The 20,008-nt window shown below is 35.3% G+C and overlaps 1 protein-coding gene across 4 annotated transcripts in view; it reads right to left on the reverse strand.

Annotated features, from left to right (window-relative positions):
- The window catches only part of DDX4 (DEAD-box helicase 4), a 69,318-nt gene that overhangs the window by 7,518 nt on the left and 41,792 nt on the right, over positions 1-20,008 (reverse strand). For all 4 annotated transcript variants that reach the window (XM_069096492.1, XM_069096494.1, XM_069096493.1 and 1 more), the window contains 7 exons: positions 19,154-19,308; positions 18,580-18,709; positions 17,570-17,736; positions 10,596-10,741; positions 2,039-2,138; positions 796-1,066; positions 429-542 (listed from right to left, as the gene is read on the reverse strand). In XM_069096492.1, coding sequence (XP_068952593.1) covers positions 429-542; positions 796-1,066; positions 2,039-2,138; positions 10,596-10,741; positions 17,570-17,736; positions 18,580-18,709; positions 19,154-19,308 — 1,083 coding nt within the window. The remainder of the gene's footprint in view (positions 1-428; positions 543-795; positions 1,067-2,038; positions 2,139-10,595; positions 10,742-17,569; positions 17,737-18,579; positions 18,710-19,153; positions 19,309-20,008) is intronic.

Genomic DNA, 20,008 nt, shown 5'->3' on the forward strand with positions numbered 1-20,008 from the left:
ATCAAATTTATTCTGCCTGAGGACAGAACCAAGAATAGTGGGTAAAATTTAGAGAGGCAAACTTTGGCTTGCAATGAGAAAAACTTTCTAATAATAATGAGACCTATCCAAGGTAAAATGGACTAACTTGGAAAATAGTGGGTTACCCCTTAACTCAGTCTTGAAGAGAGAGGTTAGGTAACAACTTTTCTATGTTGTAAAAAGGGCTCCTTTTTCAAATGGACCTCATAGGTTTCTCAAAAAATCTCAAATTCTGTGATTTCTTGAGTAAAGAGAATCTAAGCAGATATATGTGGTATATATTGCTGTTTTTAAAGTATTATAAGACAGTATTTGTGTCATTATTTTAACCAGAATTTATCAAAACCCACAATTTTATCTAAATTAACTGAAAATATTTCTGAAATACAATTTTTTCTCCAACTAACCTTCCGAGTATCAACTGAGGAGAATACATTTCCCCTTGAAGTACCACCACTGAAGCCAGGGACATATGTACTGAAAGCAATTTCTTCTAACCATGCAGGGACATCCTGTTGAGCCTAAACAGAAATACGCACCTTAAAAACCAGCAATTACTACCCCATGTCCAAAATGTACAATTGAAGTAATCAGAATAGATTACATCTCCTGAGTTTTGTTTATGTACTCAAAACTTTTCAACTTTACTACCCCATGTCCAAAATGTACAATTGAAGTAATCAGAATAGATTACATCTCCTTATGTACTCAAAACTTTTCAACTTTACATCATAAGATATGGAAAATTCCTTAAATGTTTAGAACAAAACTTACATCTGACAGTACTTTTACTAAAGGTTGTGCTAAATGGCTATCTGGTTCTGGATCAAAGAAAGAAATAGCTTTGCCAGTATTCCCACAACGACCAGTACGTCCAATTCGGTGAACATATTCGTCAATGGTGGAAGGAAGGTCAAAATTAATAACATGTTGAACATTTTCAATATCTAGCCCTCTGGCAGCTACTGAAGTAGCAACAAGGACTGGACACTTTCCACATCGAAAATCCCCAAGAGCTTGCTCTCTCTCCCTCTGTTCCCGATCACTTAAAAAAAAAAAAAGACAAAGCATATATTAGGACAGCTTTTTCAAAAGAAGTTCTCCCCCTTCAAAAAAAAGCTCTTGCACCTAAATAATCTGACCTCTAAAATGAGCTTGCTACAAATGAGATGACTAATACATAATATAAATTATAACTACTGACATAAGCCGTTATACTTTATTGGGTAATCTATTTCTTAGGGAACATTTCTGAATTTAAGACCACAGATGTAGAGTTAAAAAGGACTTCAGAGGCTATACAGTGAAAAATGAGGGAATAAGTAAGGTGGAGGAAGTTAAATACTTTCCCAAAGGGCACACTGGTAGAAAACATCAGACATTCGATTTGAACCTAGGTTCTCTAACTCGAGAATTGGTATTTCTTCCATTGTACCAATACTGCCTCATGAATCTAATTTTAAGTATGAACATTTAACAATTAATGGTCTGCTGCACTGACACAAGCTCCTTAAGAGTTGAGATTATATAATTCTTTGTATTTATGTCACCAGCACCTGGGAACAAAGTAGTCATTTAATGAATTCTTGACTGAATGATAAAGGGTGGATTAGTTTACTAGTTAATGGTAAAAAAAAGTTATTAGTCTTCTTAATATCATATATCCTCTCTATTATCATTATCATATCATGTAGCCTTCCTATTAGTTAATTTTAACAGTATAGAAGGCAGGAAAATAAAATAACATGGGATCAAAAGCTTAAATTCAGTGGAGAAACTGCTATTCATCAAGGACATTAGGATAATGAGTCTAACTTACATTTCAAAAAATTAATCTACTTCAACACAAGCCTGACAAACACTAGTTGCATGATTCAAAGAATAAGAACTAGTAGAGCTAACATGTGCATCAGTCCTGCCTCCTAATTTCAGCTAAGCACCATGAACAGCGGCATATGCCTCAGTAAGGGCGCCACGCTGCTTAATTACAATCACTCACCATTAAGCCTTCACTTACCCATGAATGCTTGTGGTTGATATTTTTTCTTGACAAAGAAAGGTTGCAATAAAATCAGCTTTTTTCTTAGTTTCAACAAACACCATTGTTCTTTCTTCACCTACAAAGCAACATGATAGGTCAGCAGTCAAATATAATAGAGGGGACAACAGGTGTAATATATGGTCCTTGAAGCAGAGGTTCTTCATCTTTTTTGTGTCAAGTACTCCTCTGGTGAAACCTATGGACCCTTTTTCTCGTGTCAACAAGCACTTTTTAAGCACCTATCACACTGCAGACACAGAATGTTTCTAAAGGGTAAGATAAAATACACAAGACTACATCAGAAACCAATTATAATGAAATAGTTATAAAAATCTAAAAAAAAAACGAATTCAAGAAATACTAGATTAAGAACACTTGCCTTTGAGTCATTCTTTTTTTTTCCTGGGCTATAATTTACATGATCCCTAAAATGCTTCAAGTTGAACTTTTTTTAACTTGTATACAAATCTAAATAGCTCCTAAGAAATTTAAATTGTGCTTTCTATTTAAAAGCCCTAAAACCTAAAATACATATTCAGTATAAAATGTATCTTTAAGTTATTTTAGCCCATACAAAATATCAAAGATGTCATGAAATGACATTCAAACAGCACATGACATTCATTTAACCTTTCTGAAAGGGAGCAGACTATATATACTGTCATTAGCTTATTTCCTTGTTAATATTCAATAACATCTTCAACTGTTAAAACCTCAAGGAGAGTCTTGGTGAAAATGGTACTTATGAAGATTTTAAAGGTAAACAAGAGCGAACTAGTCAAAAATGTTTAAACTACTTTATTTCAAGCTTTAAGAATAGTTTTAATAGATTTTAATAAAAGCTGCAAATATACTCTTTTTTTCACCTTGTGAGTCAATTTAGAAATATAAAAACCATTTAAGAAAATTATTTTTACTTTAGCACACACAAATAAGATAAAAATTAAACTAAGGTACTTAATAATTTAAAGTTTACTTATTGTCCTGGTTTTAAAATTTTTACATTTGTAACTACAATGTAGCCCTAAGATACCATTCATTGGAATAATTCTTTCAGTTGTCCCTTAATTATATGACCAGAATTATCTTCTCTCCCTACCCCCAACCTTGTATTTCTAAATAATATTCTTTTTTAATAGCATTTTATTTTTTCTAATTACACATAAAGATAATTTAACATTCATTTTTTATAAAATTCTGAGTTCCAAATTTTCTCCCTCCTGTCCCCTCCCCCCAAGACAGTAAGCAATATGATATAGGTTATCTAATACAATCACGTAAAACATATTTCCATATTAGTCATGTTATGAAACCTAGAAATAAAACAAAAGGAAAAAACATGAAAAAAACAAAGTGAAAATTGCATGCTTTAAATCTACATTAAGACTATCAGACTTCTCTGGATGTGGACAGAATTTTCCATCATGAGCCTTCTGTAACTGTCTTGGCTATGATGACATTTTTACACCCCCTTCTGCATAATTCCCAATTCGTACTGTGTCACAGCTGGCTCATGCCCTCCAGGTGCCTCTCCATAACCCTTTGGACAGCACTGGTTTAGTCTGTTGTGGTTAAAATGGGAGAGGCACTTTTGTTTTGGGAAAAATTTGGAGTCATTAACAAAATTGGACAATCTTCCAAAGACAGTTGAACTCACTATCTTCTTCCTGGTTCAGTTCTGGGTCTAATTAATACTCATTTGCAATGTCAAATCCCACAGGTACTGACTGATATATGAACCCTGTAGGTCAACCACCTAAATGAATATCATAGTCTCAGCCATAGGCATTTTTCATCCACTTGATTTTTCCTTCAGAGCTGAAGGGATTGAGATCACAGAATTATTGGTGCATGCCATATTCAATATTTCCGAACTGTTTTGTCAAAAGGAAGAGTTCATGATATGTAGGCAGAAGGCTACATATTTAGGGAGCCTAACAGCCTTTTGTTTCTTTCATCCCTTAATCCTGAATATATTTTTCATGGTTCTCTCCTTTGTCAACATGGACACTGAAGTCACTGATTATCAGAGAATATTGGAGGATCTAATGAAGTTGTTAACAGAATTTTTTTGGAGGGGGGAAGGTAATTGGGGTTAAGTGACTTGCCCAAGGTCACACAATGAGTTAAGTGTCAAGTGTCTGAGGCCAAGTTTGAACTCAGGTCCTTCTGACTTCTGGGCTGGTGCTCTATTCACTACTTTTTCACCCTCTCTAACAGATTTTTGGCACATAAGCTGAAATTATCATTAGCAAGATGCTGGAAATGATCTAAGATGAAATCTGCTTATGAACTGTGAGGAATATGTATTATGGCTATGTAAGAGTAAAAATTCAATCAATTCCTGATGGAATTAAATAAAAATCTATATTAATTCAAATATCCTAAGACCTTAATATATCTCTGACCTCCTAGAGTACTTGGTATTTTTACCATTAATTATAATACTTAAAATAATACATGTCAATGTATAATTAACTATGTTCTATGGTCTTTTCTCTTCACCTAAATAATAAGCAGCTCTTTCTGGGCAAAAGGCATACCTCTTCCTCCTCAATATCCCTCCCACCTTAGCCCTGTAGCCCTGCATCCCCCCACCAAAAAAGTATGTGTACAAGTATAAAATTCTGAGGCTATTTCTCATACTAACATACATATTCTTGCACATGATTTCTGTTTGGCAAGCAGAACCTAGACCCGAAACAAATAAACAAGGGACTAGGATCTTCTCAAGTGGGATCAGGCAGCAGATCTAAGGATAAAGTGAGGAAAAACTGCTTTCATTCATGAACAGGGGAAAACCTCCCATTTTCAGGAGAATTGGGTATAGGAACCTGATCAGCTACACTTGGTCCACAGGCAAAATTTAAACTTTTCTTTCCCCACCACTTTCTAACCTCCTTTATAATACTTCCATGCTCTCATGCTGTCCTCTAAGAGTTCCACAAAACTGCCTTCTTTCTGCTGTGTCCCATGTTCCCTAATTACCTTGTACTCCACCTTTAATCCACTAACATTTATTCTAACCAGATGAGGAAAGCAAACTAGTTGGTCTGTTTCACACTAAAATTTTAATGGTGAATAGTTTCCTCCTTCACCTTCCTAGGGGTTCCCAAATTAATCTCTAAATATTCCAATTTCAGTCAATATGGGAGAAATATGATGGACCAAGGAAACTCCCTAAGTCAAAAAAATCTCAACTTACTACCTTAATAAAAGCCATCCTTCAAAAGGAAGATTGGAAATCAATATTCTCCCTCACTGACAATCCCAAGGTTTCCTTCATCACTTTTTCCCAATAAGAGTCTCATTTTCCATTAATGGAAAGCCCAAACTAATATGCTATAAAAACTTCTTCCCTGTTCGGATTCAAAACATGTAAGATCTGATACATCTGCCAATGAGAGTAAGGCTCTTAAAACAATATAAAACAGTATAAAACAAGATACCAGCCAGAGAAGTCTTCATTGCAATAGAGACTCGTGGATTACAGATTAGAGAGTCTTCAGAGGGGGCTCAGAACTATTGCCTACTCCAATAAAATATTCCCTTTATCTCTCCTGACTCCAGGAAATACTTTTAGCTGTGTAAAAGCAAATAGTCATTTTGTTCAGTATTCATGTCAAAACTGTTTTAATATTTAAGTCAATTATAGTACAGTAACTATCATTCAAATTTAATGTATCAGATTAAATTTTAATATTGACTGAAACACTAAACTGTTCGTAGTGTTTTCATAATTTGTTGTTTTCATGATGTGAAATATAAAAAAAATTATGTTTCCACACAGGTGCAGGGAAGTGGGTCTTCTTTTCAAAGAACTAGCCTCTTTTTGCAAAAAACGATTCCAAGGAAAAGGGGGCTTTTTGCAAAAAGAATAAGGGGAAAACTAGTCTTGACCGGGTCTGTGGTTAAGACAGGGTAAGTCAGACTCAAGTATGCATTCTTAACTGCTTCATGAATATTATCCTCTCCTCCCCTGGGAGAAGCTAAGGCTCATTTTAATTCACATTCCATATATGTGAACATTTTTGGAGGGAGGGGATCATGACAAGAGGGAACATGAAGTAGGCATGCCAGGAAGTTGTACACCTTAAAATAATTAGCCAATGAGGAAAGGAGGGATGGAATTCAAGTTTCAGGACAAGGGATGGATTTAAACTGTGAAGATTTTGCCTTTGTTGCTGGGCAGGCAGTACACCCAATTCTTGCAAGAACTGCAGAATAAATAAGCTTACCTCCTCTGGAATTTTTATAAATAACAACAGTCACCAAAAAACTACTTTATAGAGTTAGAAAAAATAGTAACAAAATTCATTTGGAAGAATAAACGGTCCAGAATATCAAGGGAATTAATGAAAAGAAATGCTAGGGAAGGTGGACTAGCTTTACCAGATTTCAATCTGTACTATAAAGCAGCAGTCATCAAAACTACTTGGTACTGGCTGAGGAATAGAGGACTGGATCAATGGAATAGATTAGGCACACGAGATTCAGAAGTCAATGACTATAGTAATGTATTGTTTGATAAACCTCCAGACCCTGGTTTTGGGGATAAGAACTCACTATTTGACAAAAATTGCTGGGAAAACTGGAATATAGTATGGCAGAAACTGGGCATAGACCATTATCTAACACCATATACCAAAATCAAGTCTAAAAGGGTTCATGATCTAGGTATAAAGGTTGATACTGTAAGCAGTCTCCTAAAACAAGGAATAGTTTACCTATCAGACTTGTGGAGAGGGAAAGTCTTTATGACTAAACAAGAATTAGAGAACATTATAAAATGTAAAATGGATAATTCTGACTACATGAAATTGAAAAGTTTCTGTACAAACAAAGCCAATGTAACCAAGATTAAGAGGGAGGTGGGAAATTGGGAAAGAATCTTTACAACCTATGTCTCTGATAAAGGACTCATCTCTAAAATATACAGAGAGTTGAGTCAAATTTATAAGAATACAAGTCATTCCCCAATTGATAAATGGTCAAAGGATATGAACAGGCAGTTTTCAGAGAAAGAAATTAAAGCTATCTATAAGCACATGAAGAAATGCTCTAATTCACTATTGATTAGAGAAATGCAAATCAAAATAATTCTGAGGTACCACATCTCACCAGTCAGATTGGCTAAGATGACAAAACAGGAAAATGACAAATGCTGGAGAGGATGTGGGCAAACTGGAACACTAATGCATTGTTGGTGGAGTTGTGAACTGATCCAGCCTTTCTGGAGAGCAATCTGGAATTATGCCCAAAGGGCTATAAATACTCTCATACCCTTTGATCCAGCAATACCACTCCTAGGGTTATATCCCAAAGAGATCATAGAAATGGGAGAAAGACCCATATGTACAAAAATGTTTATAGCAGCTCTTTTTGTGGTGGCAAAGAATTGGAAATTAAGGGGGTGCCCATCAATTGGGGAATGGCTGAACAAGTTGTGGTATATGGATGTAATGGAATACTATTGTGCTATAAGAAACAAGGAGCAGATGAACGTCATATTTACCTGGAGAGGCTTATACGAACTGATGCTGAGTGAGAAGAGCAGAACCAGGAGAAATTTGTACACAATTACAGACACAACATATGTGTGATGACCAACTTTGATAGACTGGTCTCTTCTCAGCAATGCAGGGATATAAGTCAATCCCAAAAGATGCATGATGGAGAGAAAAATGTGCATCCAGAGAAAGAACTAGAAAGAACTAAGTTTATATCCAGGTGGAAGCAAAATACCTGATCCTTTTCGTTCTCTTATTTGGTTTTATATCCTCTTTACCATTTTCCATTCCAGCTGGTACAATCCGTCCTTATAACCTGACCAATGTATAATGTGAAAGTATTTACAGATCCTATATTTGACTATAAGCTGCCATGGCGGGGAGAGGGGGACAAAATGTGAAATTCAAGGAATTGTGGAATTGAATCCTGTAAACTAAAAGCAAACAAATTAATAAATAATATTAAAAAATAAATAAATAACAACAGTCAGGGGCAGGTAGGTGACACAGTGAATAGAGCACCAGCCCTGGAGTCAGGAGGACCTGAATTGAAATCTGGCCTCAGACACTTAACACTTTTACTAGCCGTGTGACCTTGGGCAAGTCACTTAACCCCAATTGCTCTGCCTTTCCCCCCTCCAAAAAGTAAAAAAAAATAAAAATAACAATGGTCACTGACTACCAACTTAAAAATATTATAAGAGAATGGTATAAAGCATACTACTTTAAGCTAGTATAATAGTGACTATTATGAGAAACATAAATATGAGATTTCTATGAAATTTTGGTAGTAAGGTGACAGAAGCTAGTATAAACTGGAACAGAGGAGCCAAATAAATATGAAAATAGCTCATTTCCTTAATATTTTCTTTCCCCTAAGTTCACATTTTTATCTCATTTCTTATTTGTTTATTGGGTATTCTGTGATGAATCTGGACAAGTATTTTTTTAATTCCCCATTCTTTGATTAGTTAATCCACAAGATTAGCTATATTCCTTATAATCTACTACTAAATTAAACACCATTTACCTAAAGCATTATGTAGTTCTTTCCTACTTTCTTTTCCAAATTATTTATATATTTTTTAAGTAATGTATATGCCAATTACTTGGTGTAACCTTAGTCAATCAATCAATCAAGAAGCATTTATCAGGGGCTTTATCATGTGCCAAGAACTATGTTTGACTCAGAATACACAGGAAAAAAAAAAACACATAGGCCTTCCCCTCGATGAGCTTACATTCTAACAAGAAAAATAACTCTTTTCTCCTAAGTTACTAATGATCCCTTAAATGACCAAATCTAATGGTCTTTTCTCAGCCTTATTTTTCTTGACCTTTCTGTAGCACTTTATGTTGCTGAACATCCTCTTTATGGGTTTTCATCATAGCATTCTCTCTTGCAGCTGCTAGCTATGTTACCATGCCTTCCCATCCTCCTTTGCCAACCCCTAAATGTAGGTGTATTCTAAAACTCTTGGGTTTTTCTCTGCTTTCCCATGAACTCAATTATCTCTTCTGCTAGATCTGCACATACACACTATCATCTAGCCATACTATTTTGTTCTTCTGATTATTCCTTGTATACTACTACATCCCTCCTTTCTTTGCCTTTACACTGGATATTCTCTATGCTTACAATGGTCTCCAACTTCACCTTCATTTCTTGTGTTTCAAAAATACCAATACATGTGTATATTATCTCCCCACCCAAAAGAATGTAAGCTATTTGAAGACAGTGACTGTTTTGTTTTGTATATTGAACCAAGCACAATGTCTGGAACATAGCAGGCAAATAATAAACATACATATTTATATATTTGCATATATACGTATGTATGTATATATATAATATATTCAAAATAAATACAACATACTGGGGCAGTATATCAAGGGGGTTGACATTTAAATGACATTTAAATGGGATTTTGTTCAATACTAGAGAGAATAGGGAACCACTGGATTTTACTGAGTTCAGGAGTCAGACGTGTACATTAACCGAATGGGGCAGTAGCAGTTTGGGGGAGGGAGGAAAGGAGATCAGGAAAAGGCTTTTATAGAAGATTTTACTTGACCTAAGTTTTGAAGGAAACTAGAGATTTTAAGAAGCAGAAGTGAGAAAGGCATGCATCTTAGGCATAAGAGGTAGTCACAGCAAGTTGGCTGACCTCTCTAGACCTCAAGTTTCCTCACCAGTGCCTGGCAAAGAGTGAATTCTTAATAAATGCTTGCTGACAGATTTGTGAAATTAGGGTGCTGGACTAGATGATCTCTAAGGTCTCTTCCAATTCTAATCCATGAGGTACATAAATACATGGGGGACAAAAAATGACTACAGGGCTCACTAGTGACTTTAAAAGAGGAGTTCTATGAGTGGTGAAGACAGATATAAATGATACAAGATGAAGGACTGATAAAGTAACCTGAGTAGTAGAGATGAATAACCCCACTCCCAAACACAAAGAAAACCTATACTTATTTTAAAGGGAAAAAGGCAAGAGAAAGAGAATAACAAGACTAGAAAAGAGATAAAGTAGCAAGGACTGTCATCTGGCAAAAAAAAAGGAATCGTATTGAAAAGCAGAATCAAGATAGTAGCTTTTGATGAAGAGGATATGGTTCAATACCAGGACATAGTTTAGAATTTCTACTTCCAGGAATAATAGTTTAGAATTTCTACCTCCAGAAATATTATTCCTCAGGAGAGAATAGTTCACAGTTAAACAGTCAACCTGGAAGAATTGGTATTAAAAGAATGTGCAACTGGTCATGATAGAAACAAGTTCTGTATCATAAGTCTGAACTACCCCATTTATTCAAAGATTTCAAAGCAATCTGAAAAATGAAAGCAGAAATTATATATTATTTATCTCTAAAATATCCTTAGAGAAATATTAAGATTATCTGGGAATCAAAATCCAAATACATTATTCTTAAAATTACATGTTCTTTAAACATTTCTTAAAAGTCAGTAAATTTTTAAAAACTAAATTCATTACAAAGAGTAAGTATATCAACATTACCTATGTTTTGTAGAATTTCAACAAGTTTTTCTCGTTTTGAGTACTGGCCAACTTGCAGAACAGTCTGCTGAACATCACTACAAGCTCCACCCACTTGTCCAACAGCAACAAACAAATAGTCAGTTTTTAAAAATTCTCCAGCCAATCTAGGAAGGAAAACAATAATGATTTAATCTCCAAAGCTTCCTCCCCACCCCATACTCATTTTGACTTTGGCATTCTTTTAAGATTAGTTTAAAATGCACTAGATAATTGCTTCTAATTACCTTGATCACAAATAAACATGTTGATAACACATTTATCAAATACTATTTGAAAAGTTAATTAGAAAATAAGTAATTTTTTTTTAAGCAATCAGGGTTAAGTAACTTGCTCAAGGTTACAAGGCCAGTTATTTCTGGGTGTGGTGCTAAGTATCTGAGCCCGGATTCGATCCCCAGGTCATCCCAACACTGGAGCCGGTGCTCTTACTCGCTGAGCCACCTGGCCGCCCCTAAGCAATTGGGGTTAAGTAACTTGCTCAAGGTTACACGGCCAGGTGTTTCTGGGTGGTGCTAAGTGTCTGAGCCCGGATTCGATCCCCAAGTCATCCTGACACTGGAGCCGGTGCTCTTACTCACTGTGCTACCTGGCCGCCCCTGAGTATAATTTTTTTAAAACAAAAAACTGACAATGAAAGAATGTCAAATTATGGTAATAATAATGCCAAATAAATTTACTAGCTCAACAAGGTATCTGTCGCTTTTACTGATAGAAAATTAAGGTGAACGTCAATCAAGTTACAAAAAAGAAGCCATATTAAATTGAGACTACAGTCTATGGGACTAGCTCTTATCCTTTTAAGTTATTCAGTGTCATAACCATTGTGGAAAGATTCACCAAAAGCTGTATGTATAATACAGTTTTCTCCCATCTAGTAGAGAAAAATCTAGGTTTACTGTATACACGATGAAATCATATGTGGTTAAAAAAATAGCAAAAAAACCCTAACAAGTGAGTCACAATCCAGGCTTTCCAACACTCCTGGGATACCCATGACTCAGGAGAGTGGGACATAAATGAAAGCTGTGAAGGCAAAAACAAAATGCAGCCACAGACTGAATAGATGAGATAAGAATAAGGACTACAAGATAACACTGAGCTTGTGCGCATACCCTCAACACTAATAGCAATACTTGTAAGAAATGATGGTTTGGGCTCTGTTTGAACATGGCATCACCTCTGATGTGAAGGAGGGATGAACACCAAGTATACAGTCAAATATCTAGCAGAGTAACAGAGTGGCAGATCCCATGTGAAATCTCCAAGGGAAGCTGCAGATCTGCCTGTGGCTCAATAGACAATTAGGATTGGAGTTACATAAATCTGGTTACCACCTGCACAGAGATAACTGCACCTATGGAGTATATGAGAACATGTCACTGCACTGCACTGGGAACTAGGAATGAAGACAGAAAAAAAGTCATCTGGTCCCAAGTCTCAAAGTACATTCTACCAGGGCTATAACATGCATGTTTACAGGTATATATAAAACAGACACAAAGGGCCCTTTGTGGAAGGCCCAGAAAAGTCTTCCTATAAGAGAAAGCACTTGAACTGAGTTTTCAAGGAAAAGTGTCCAAGATGAGAATAGAACATTGCGAGGACAAGCAAAAAAGCCAACATGGTTAAACTGCCAAATGAGCAGAAGGGAGTAATGTGTAATAGGGTGGAAATAGAGGATGGGGATAGATTATGAAGAGCTTTAAAATTCAATATTTGAATGAGGGGGTTTTGTTCAACACTACTGAATTTTACTGAGTTCAGGAGTCAGACCTGCACTTTAAGAAAATCACTTTAAAAATTGTTAAGCTATGTCTCCCTATGTAAACATTACATCAAGTGACTTCTTTCTCCCTAGAACTATACAGAAAGTCAGGCAAAGCACTGCCAGCAAAACTGCTCCCACCTCAGCTACTTTCAGAGCTACCAGAAATGGCCAAGTAAACAACAGCTTCCTAGGCTGCGTCCACAGGCAATTAGAGCAGAAGTGGCTTTGAAAAATCCCCAGGGTGGTCAGAGAGCCCCCAGTTGGGGATCTTGGAAGACTTAGAGCAACAATGGGCAGCAGAGAGAGCAGTACCCACGCATTCAAACTGGGACAGCCCAAAGCCAGGGACTCTGGGTTCCCTAAAACTCTGTCCTAAGATGCCAGAGAAGACTTTGAAAACACAGCATTCTTATCCTCAAAGATCCAGTCGATTCTAATCCCAGTAGGTGGAGGCAAGCACAGGAGTCCCAGGGATCCAAGGAGATCTGGCTCTGGCATAACTTTCCCCTCTTACCCAAAAGCGAAGCTGGAGGAAGAGCCTGGACTTGGTACAAGACTCCAGTTCTGTAACTAAAACTGAAGAGATGACTAAATCAAAGAAAACACCATCCAGTATCAAAAATTATTACAAATCTAACTCTATAATAACTACAAGCAGAATTTCAAAGAAAAAAATGCATTTTCCACAAGGATCCCATAAATAACTAGAAGAAATTTTAAAATTTAGTAAATGCTCTAGAGAAAAAGAAATGGAATAAGCTTACTTAGAAGAGAAAGTAGTAAGTTTAACCCAAGAACTTCAATTCCTGAAAAGTTGAACAAAACAGAAATTAATAACTCCATGAGACAGCAAGAAATATTAGAAAAAATTAAAAAGAAAAAAAGGAAAAAGTGACATGATAGCAAGAAGAAATGGCCTGGAAACTGGTCAAGAAGAGTTAATTTAAAAATCACTGGACTCCTTTTTAAAAAAAAGACAAGACACTATGACACTACATTTCAAGATATAAAAGAAGCGCCAAGATGGTCTTAGCCAAAATCCAGAGTTTCCAAGTCTAAGAAAAAATATTACCAGAAAGAAGCATGAAACAAGGAACCAGAGTCATGGTAGCTTCTATTCAACATGAGAAATCTTAGAATATAGTATTCCAAAAGGCAGAAGACAGATGCTTGAAATCAATACTAACTTACCCTGCAAAGTTGAGTGTAATTCTACAGGGAAAAAATGGATCTTTAAGAGAAAAGAGAACTTTTCAAGCAATTCTGATGAAAAGACCAGAGCTGAGTCAGAACCTTGAAATACAAACACGAGAATTCAGAGAAAAAAAATAATTCAGAGAAACCTAGACAAGCAAATTTATGTAAACAATAAAAATTGCATAATGTCAGATATCATAGTAACATACTAATAGGAAAAGAAGAAAAAGTATCTCTTCATAACCTTAATGGCTTCAGAGTATTGAGTAATTTATATAAGAAAGACATAAGTTCTGTTCTGAAAAGTCTGAGGTCAGGAAAAAGAAAGGGATAGAACTTGCTATTTCTCATAATTGGGGTGGGTAAAAAGAATATTCACACATGGAGGAATGGATAGGTGGACTGGGCATCAAATGAATCTTATTCATCTTCAACAGACAAAAATGGAGTTTGGTATATAACCAAATAATATTCAAAAGATAAACAAGTGGAGATGGCAAAGAGGAAGGATGATACTGGGGAGGGAATAGTTAAAAACAAAATATTCTTCCTTATCCTGAAAAGGACACTAGAGTGGGGGTGGGAGACAACTAGAATCTTAAGAGTGGCATTAGAATGTCCCTTAGACAACTGAAGAATGTCTCAACTGTGATTTGTAAATGTAGAGAATATAACTATACCATCTGAAATGACAAAGATGATTTCAGAGAATCTAAGCAGAATCAAGTGATACACTTCTAGGTCTATAAGACCAAAGACATCATAAAAATTGGAAAAGGACCCACATGTGCAAAAATATTTATAGCAGTTCTTGTGGTGCCCAAGAATTGGAAATTGAGGGAATGCCCATCAATTGGGGAAGGGCTGAACAAGTTATGGTATATGAATGTAATAGAGTACTAGAGAGTGCTCTAAGAAATGATGAGCAAGCGAACTTCAGAAAAACCTAAAAAGGCTTGCATGAACTAATGCTGAGTGAAGTGAGCAGAACCAGCAATAGGAACATTGTACAATGACTAACATTGATAGACTTAGCTCTTCTCAACAATGCAAAGATCTAAGGCAACTCCAAAAGACACATGGGGAAAATGCTATCCACGTCCAGAGACAGAACTGTGGAGTCTGAATGCACACTATATGCTTTCTTTTTTGTTGTTTTTGTTTCTTCTTTCTTGTGGTTCTTCCCATTGGTTCTAACTATTTTTACAACATGACTAATGTGAAAATGTTTAATATGAATGTATATGTAAAACCTACATCAGATTGCATACCATCTGGAGTGAGGGGGGTAAAGTGGGAGAAAATTTAGAACTCAAAAGTCTTATAGAAGTGAATGTTGAAAACTAAAATTAATTTTTCAAAAAAGAATTGAGTGACACAGAGTGAGGTAAGCAGAATCAAGAAAACAATTTACACAAGGGCAACAGCACTGTAAAGAAAAACAACTTTAAAAGGTTTAACTGATCAAAGTTTTGGTGATTGTTTTCAATTTTTTTGTCTTTAAAAATATTATTAGTATATAAGATAGCTATCTGGCAGGAAGAAAAGGGATGGATATTGAGAAAAATTTTATGATCTAAAAAAATCAATAAAAATGTTTTAAAAAAACCCTGATCAAATCAATAATCAACCACTATTTAGAGAACATATAAGGTATGTTGCCTACCTCCTCAGGACATATATTCTTGGACATGGTTATCATGTGGATTTGTTTTGCTTGAATATGCATGTTTGTCACAAATTTTTTGGAGTTTTTCCACTTTCTTTTGGTTAATTAGAAGGATGGGTGATGGAGTTTAGCAAAAAAAATTTTTAAATAGGTTCATTGTAATATTTCAAAAATGCAGGAAAAATTCATAAGGAATCACCATCAGGACAGTTTTGAAAGTACCATTTAGAATTTATTATACTTTAGGAAAAAATTAAGACAAGAGGTGCAAAATTAAGAGTTACAGTTTCATATAGAATCCTCTTTTTGCATTCGTTAAGAATAAAAAATTCAATTAAAATATTTCTTAAAAAGTATTCATGAGGGGCGGCTAGGTGGCGCAGTGAGTAAAGCGCTGGCCCCGGAGTCAGGAGGACCCAAGTTCGGTTCTGGCCTCAGAAACTTAACACCCACACACAAAAACTAGCCATGTAACCTTGGGCAAGTTACTTAACCCCAATTGCTCTCCAAAAGGCAAAAAAAAAAAAGTATTCATGATATATAGACTATGCTTTGAGTACTCTACAAGCCTTAAGCCAGATTTCCTTCCTTTCTTACATCTGAACCATTTTCTAATACTTTTTATTATCAGGTTTTCCAGTCTCCACCTTCATGATGAAGCCAACACAAAAGTTATCCATGTATATAATGACTCATTCTGGAGAATCTTGTCAATTTCTTCATAGAATTTTACTACTTCTTCATCCTCTGCCAAGTAAAATTACCAAAAGTGCCACTAGAATGATATTTCTTGTTGCTTTTAGTAACAATATGAAATTTACTCTGGTGATGTCTTTATTGGCTTCTCCAAGGAAAACCTGCAAAAACTTTCCTTCTAGTTAGGTGAATCTTTCTTTTTCCCTTCTGGTTTGAATTGTGGCAAGAATTTCAGTATTAACATGGTTGGGTTTCTCTAATAGTATAATAGACTCAAATAAGTCACTGGATTAAAGTCTCATTTTTATTGTACTAAAAGTTGTCAGTATTTGCAAACCATCTAAAAAACTATGAGCACCATGTTTTTTCAACCACTGACCCCATCATGGCAAAATCAGAAGTCAAAAGTCTCTGACAGAGAGTTGGAGGGAAGAAATCAAGTAAAAGTACCTTATTATACAAAACATCATAAGAGAATACAGAACCAGGGCATTCAGTTCATATATGCTTCTTGGGCGGCACAATAAATACAGCACTGGCCCTGGAGTAAGGAGGACCTGAGTTCAAATTTGGCCTCAGACACTTAACATAAAACTGGCCGTGTGATATTGGGCAAGTCACTTAACCCCAACTGTCCTACCTTCCCCCCTCCAAAAAGCAAAACCAACCAAACACACACATATGCTTAAGACTTATTTTTGGCATATTTACAGATTAGTTCTTTAGATGCTTACATTTGATGAAAACATAAAGAGGAAGATCAAATCCAGTACCTGCACAGGAAAGAGGACTAGAACCAATGCAACTAAAATATAGGAAAGAGTAAAGGATCTGAAATCCAAAGACCTGACTCTTAGCACCATAGGCACATCACTTAAACCACTATTCCTCTATTCTCTAAAATGGGAAAAATTACATATACTTATAATTCACAGATTATGGTGAAGCTTTTACACAAAACAGTATGTCTAAAGCACTCTATATCTTGTAAAACACTATATAAATGTCAGTTATTATTTTCCACTGTATTATTATTAGTAACAGGAAGAAATGTAGAAAGAGATAAAAGATCTCTCAAATTATAAAAGAAGTTAACTATAAGAAGATTGACTTAAGAATAACCTTTTGAGAAATGTTTGTTCTATAAATTAAAACTAAAGATGCATTAAAACCTAAATTAAAAAAATTAATTCTGTCAATTAAAATAAACACACTACCTGAAATGCCTATAAAAATGTTAATGCATATATCACAGCTATTTTTTTCTTTTTTTTTTAAAGCAATTGGGGTTAAGTAACTTGCTCAAGGTTACATGGCCAGTTATTTCTGGGTGTGGTGCTAAGTATCTGAGCCCGGATTCGATCCCCAGGTCATCCCGCCACTGGGGCTGGTGCTCTTACTCGCTGAGCCACCTGGCCGCCCCTAAGTAATTGGGGTTAAGTAACTTGCTCAAGGTTATGTGGCCAGGTGTTTCTGGGTGGGTGCTAAGTGTCTGAGTCCAGATTCGATCCCCTGGTCATCCCAACACTGGGGCCTGTGCTCTTGCTCGCTGTGCTACCTGGCCGCCCCCACAGCTATTTAAAAAAAAAAAAAAACATTCACCTTTGAATTTCCTCTGGAAAAGTGGCACTAAACATCAGGGTTTGGCGTTGATCTTTTGATGGCATTCCCGGAAAGGAAATTAGCTTCTTCATTTCAGGACCAAAACCCATATCCAGCATTCGGTCAGCTTCATCCAATACCAAATATCTGACTTGTTTGAGGCCAATCTTTTCCAAAGGGCAGAAAGAAAAATGTATATGACTGTTTAAAATTAAAACATTAACCTAAAAAAATTAGTCAATTTCTGTTTAGACTCTATATTAAAAATTAATTCCTGGATAAACAATGTTATTTTTCCTTATCTCATAACCCTAATAAATATTCCATTCTCTCACCATCCAGGAACTACCAGGAACCTCACTCTCACAGAAATGGTACAAAATGTTAAAAAAAAAAAAAAGTAGAAGCATAAGAAAGGAAAATAAAAAGTAGATCTGTGGTTTCTTGCAGGTTAAATCTGATGAAAAGCTCAAAATGTCTTACTGACATTGCTATAGAAATTGTCTGAAGAGATAGCTAGTTAGCTTCTTCACTAAACTGAATATTCCCAAGAAGTAGCCTATGAAAAGAGAAAACTAATCCTAACAGATGCTACATATAATGACACAAAGATAATACATATTTCAGTCAATTATTTTTCTGATTCTGTGGCTAGTAAAACCACAGATGGTTAGTAAAAAAAGGTGCTCAATTACTTTTAAGTTATTGTATGTATGTCAAAAACACAAAGAAGTTTGATTTAGAGATTCAAAGTAGTCTGGAGTTTTAGTATACTTTCCCTCCTAGGACTACTCTATAAGGATCTAATAAATTTGTAAGCCCATATCACTGACCATCACCCTCACATTTGAAAAGAGGTAGGTAAGAAGAAAGTAACAAACTGGGTTAAACACTGTAAAAGCTTTCTTTCAGCATAAAACCACAACAATATTATTTGGAAACATTTAGAATTTTTCCAATAAAGTAATTTTGTGATTATTCCCATTCTTATATCACTTTGTAGATCCTACCTTTTCTTTACCTATGATGTCCATTAGCCTTCCTGGTGTAGCACATAAAACGTTACAGCCTTGCATTATTTGGCGAATTGAATGTCCCAATTGTGTTCCCCCATAGATTACAACAGGTCTTACACAAGTCCTTTTAACAAAAAGAATATTGTCAGTTTTTATTTCTTAAAAAAATTAAAGTTCACTAAGCATTCATTATATGAATCACCATGAAAGTAACATTTATATGCATATGATATAAATAATGATAGTGAAACCAACCACACCCACTTTGGGGACAAATTTAATGAGAACTGAAAAGGATATTAAAATTAATTTTCTCTTCTCTTTTCTAATTTGAAACCAACTGAGAAATAACAAAATATCAAAGAGATGCAATAGTTATACAAAACAATAAAACTCCTGAAGACTAGTTAGTCAACTTTGGAATACTTCAGGGAATTGAATAATATGCTATATTTTTAATATAACATAATATCTATCCTTACATCCATTCATCCCATGATGAGGAAAATATTTTTTTCAGAAACTATGAAAGGAAAAAATGTTATAATGGGCACTCAGACACACTTACCCAAATGAAAATTTCCTTGCTTCCAAAAAGATCTGATTGATCAACTCTCTAGTTGGAGCAACAATAATACACTCTGGTTCCTGCTGATCTTTAAATCGACTGGCAGTTACTCCATCCCGCATCATATGAGCCAAAATAGGCAAAAGAAAAGCTGCCTAGAGGTTAAATTATAAAAATTTACAATATTTTCTAATATAGCACATTTCTCTATGGAAAAAAATTACAAATATTTTCAATATGGAAAGAGAAAACCAAATTCAAATTGCTAAATAAGAGAAAATATTTAAGGTCTCTATCTCAATTTAGATATTAACTGTCAGTCTTTGATATCTCAGCTGAAAATTTACTTCAGTCATTTATAAACTCAGTATCTTCAGTTCTTATCCTGTGACCTATTCCTATACACAAAGATGGTTACACCCTGGATTTTTACCCTTACTCTCCCCACCCCAAGTATTCTAATTTCTTAATTTAAAACTCTGACATTCCTCTATCTGGCCATAATCTCTATAATTCCATCTCTCCCTATGCTTCATCCCATCCCCCCCCCCAGACTTATATTCCACATCTTCAATCTTTCTATCTCTTGGTACTTTATAGGCCCATTATCTCTGCCTGGATATCACTTTCTTCCCTTGACAATATCAATATAGCTAAACGATTTAACTACAAACTATTGTCTAATTCTGGATAGAACCTATCATGGTTCATCCCTTGCCAATCATTGATTATTCCTACCATCAACATCCCTGAGGCCTATAGCACAATACTCTAGCCTGGCAAGGCTATCATACTATCATTTGGTGTTTATATACCCTCCCCCAATTACAGATGTTCCCTGTCCTTATCCCTCTT

This window comes from Petaurus breviceps, unplaced genomic scaffold (genome assembly GCF_028583685.1).
Source record: "Petaurus breviceps papuanus isolate PSGF00001 unplaced genomic scaffold, PetGlider_PUasm1.0 229, whole genome shotgun sequence".
Taxonomy (NCBI): Eukaryota; Metazoa; Chordata; class Mammalia; order Diprotodontia; family Petauridae; genus Petaurus; species Petaurus breviceps.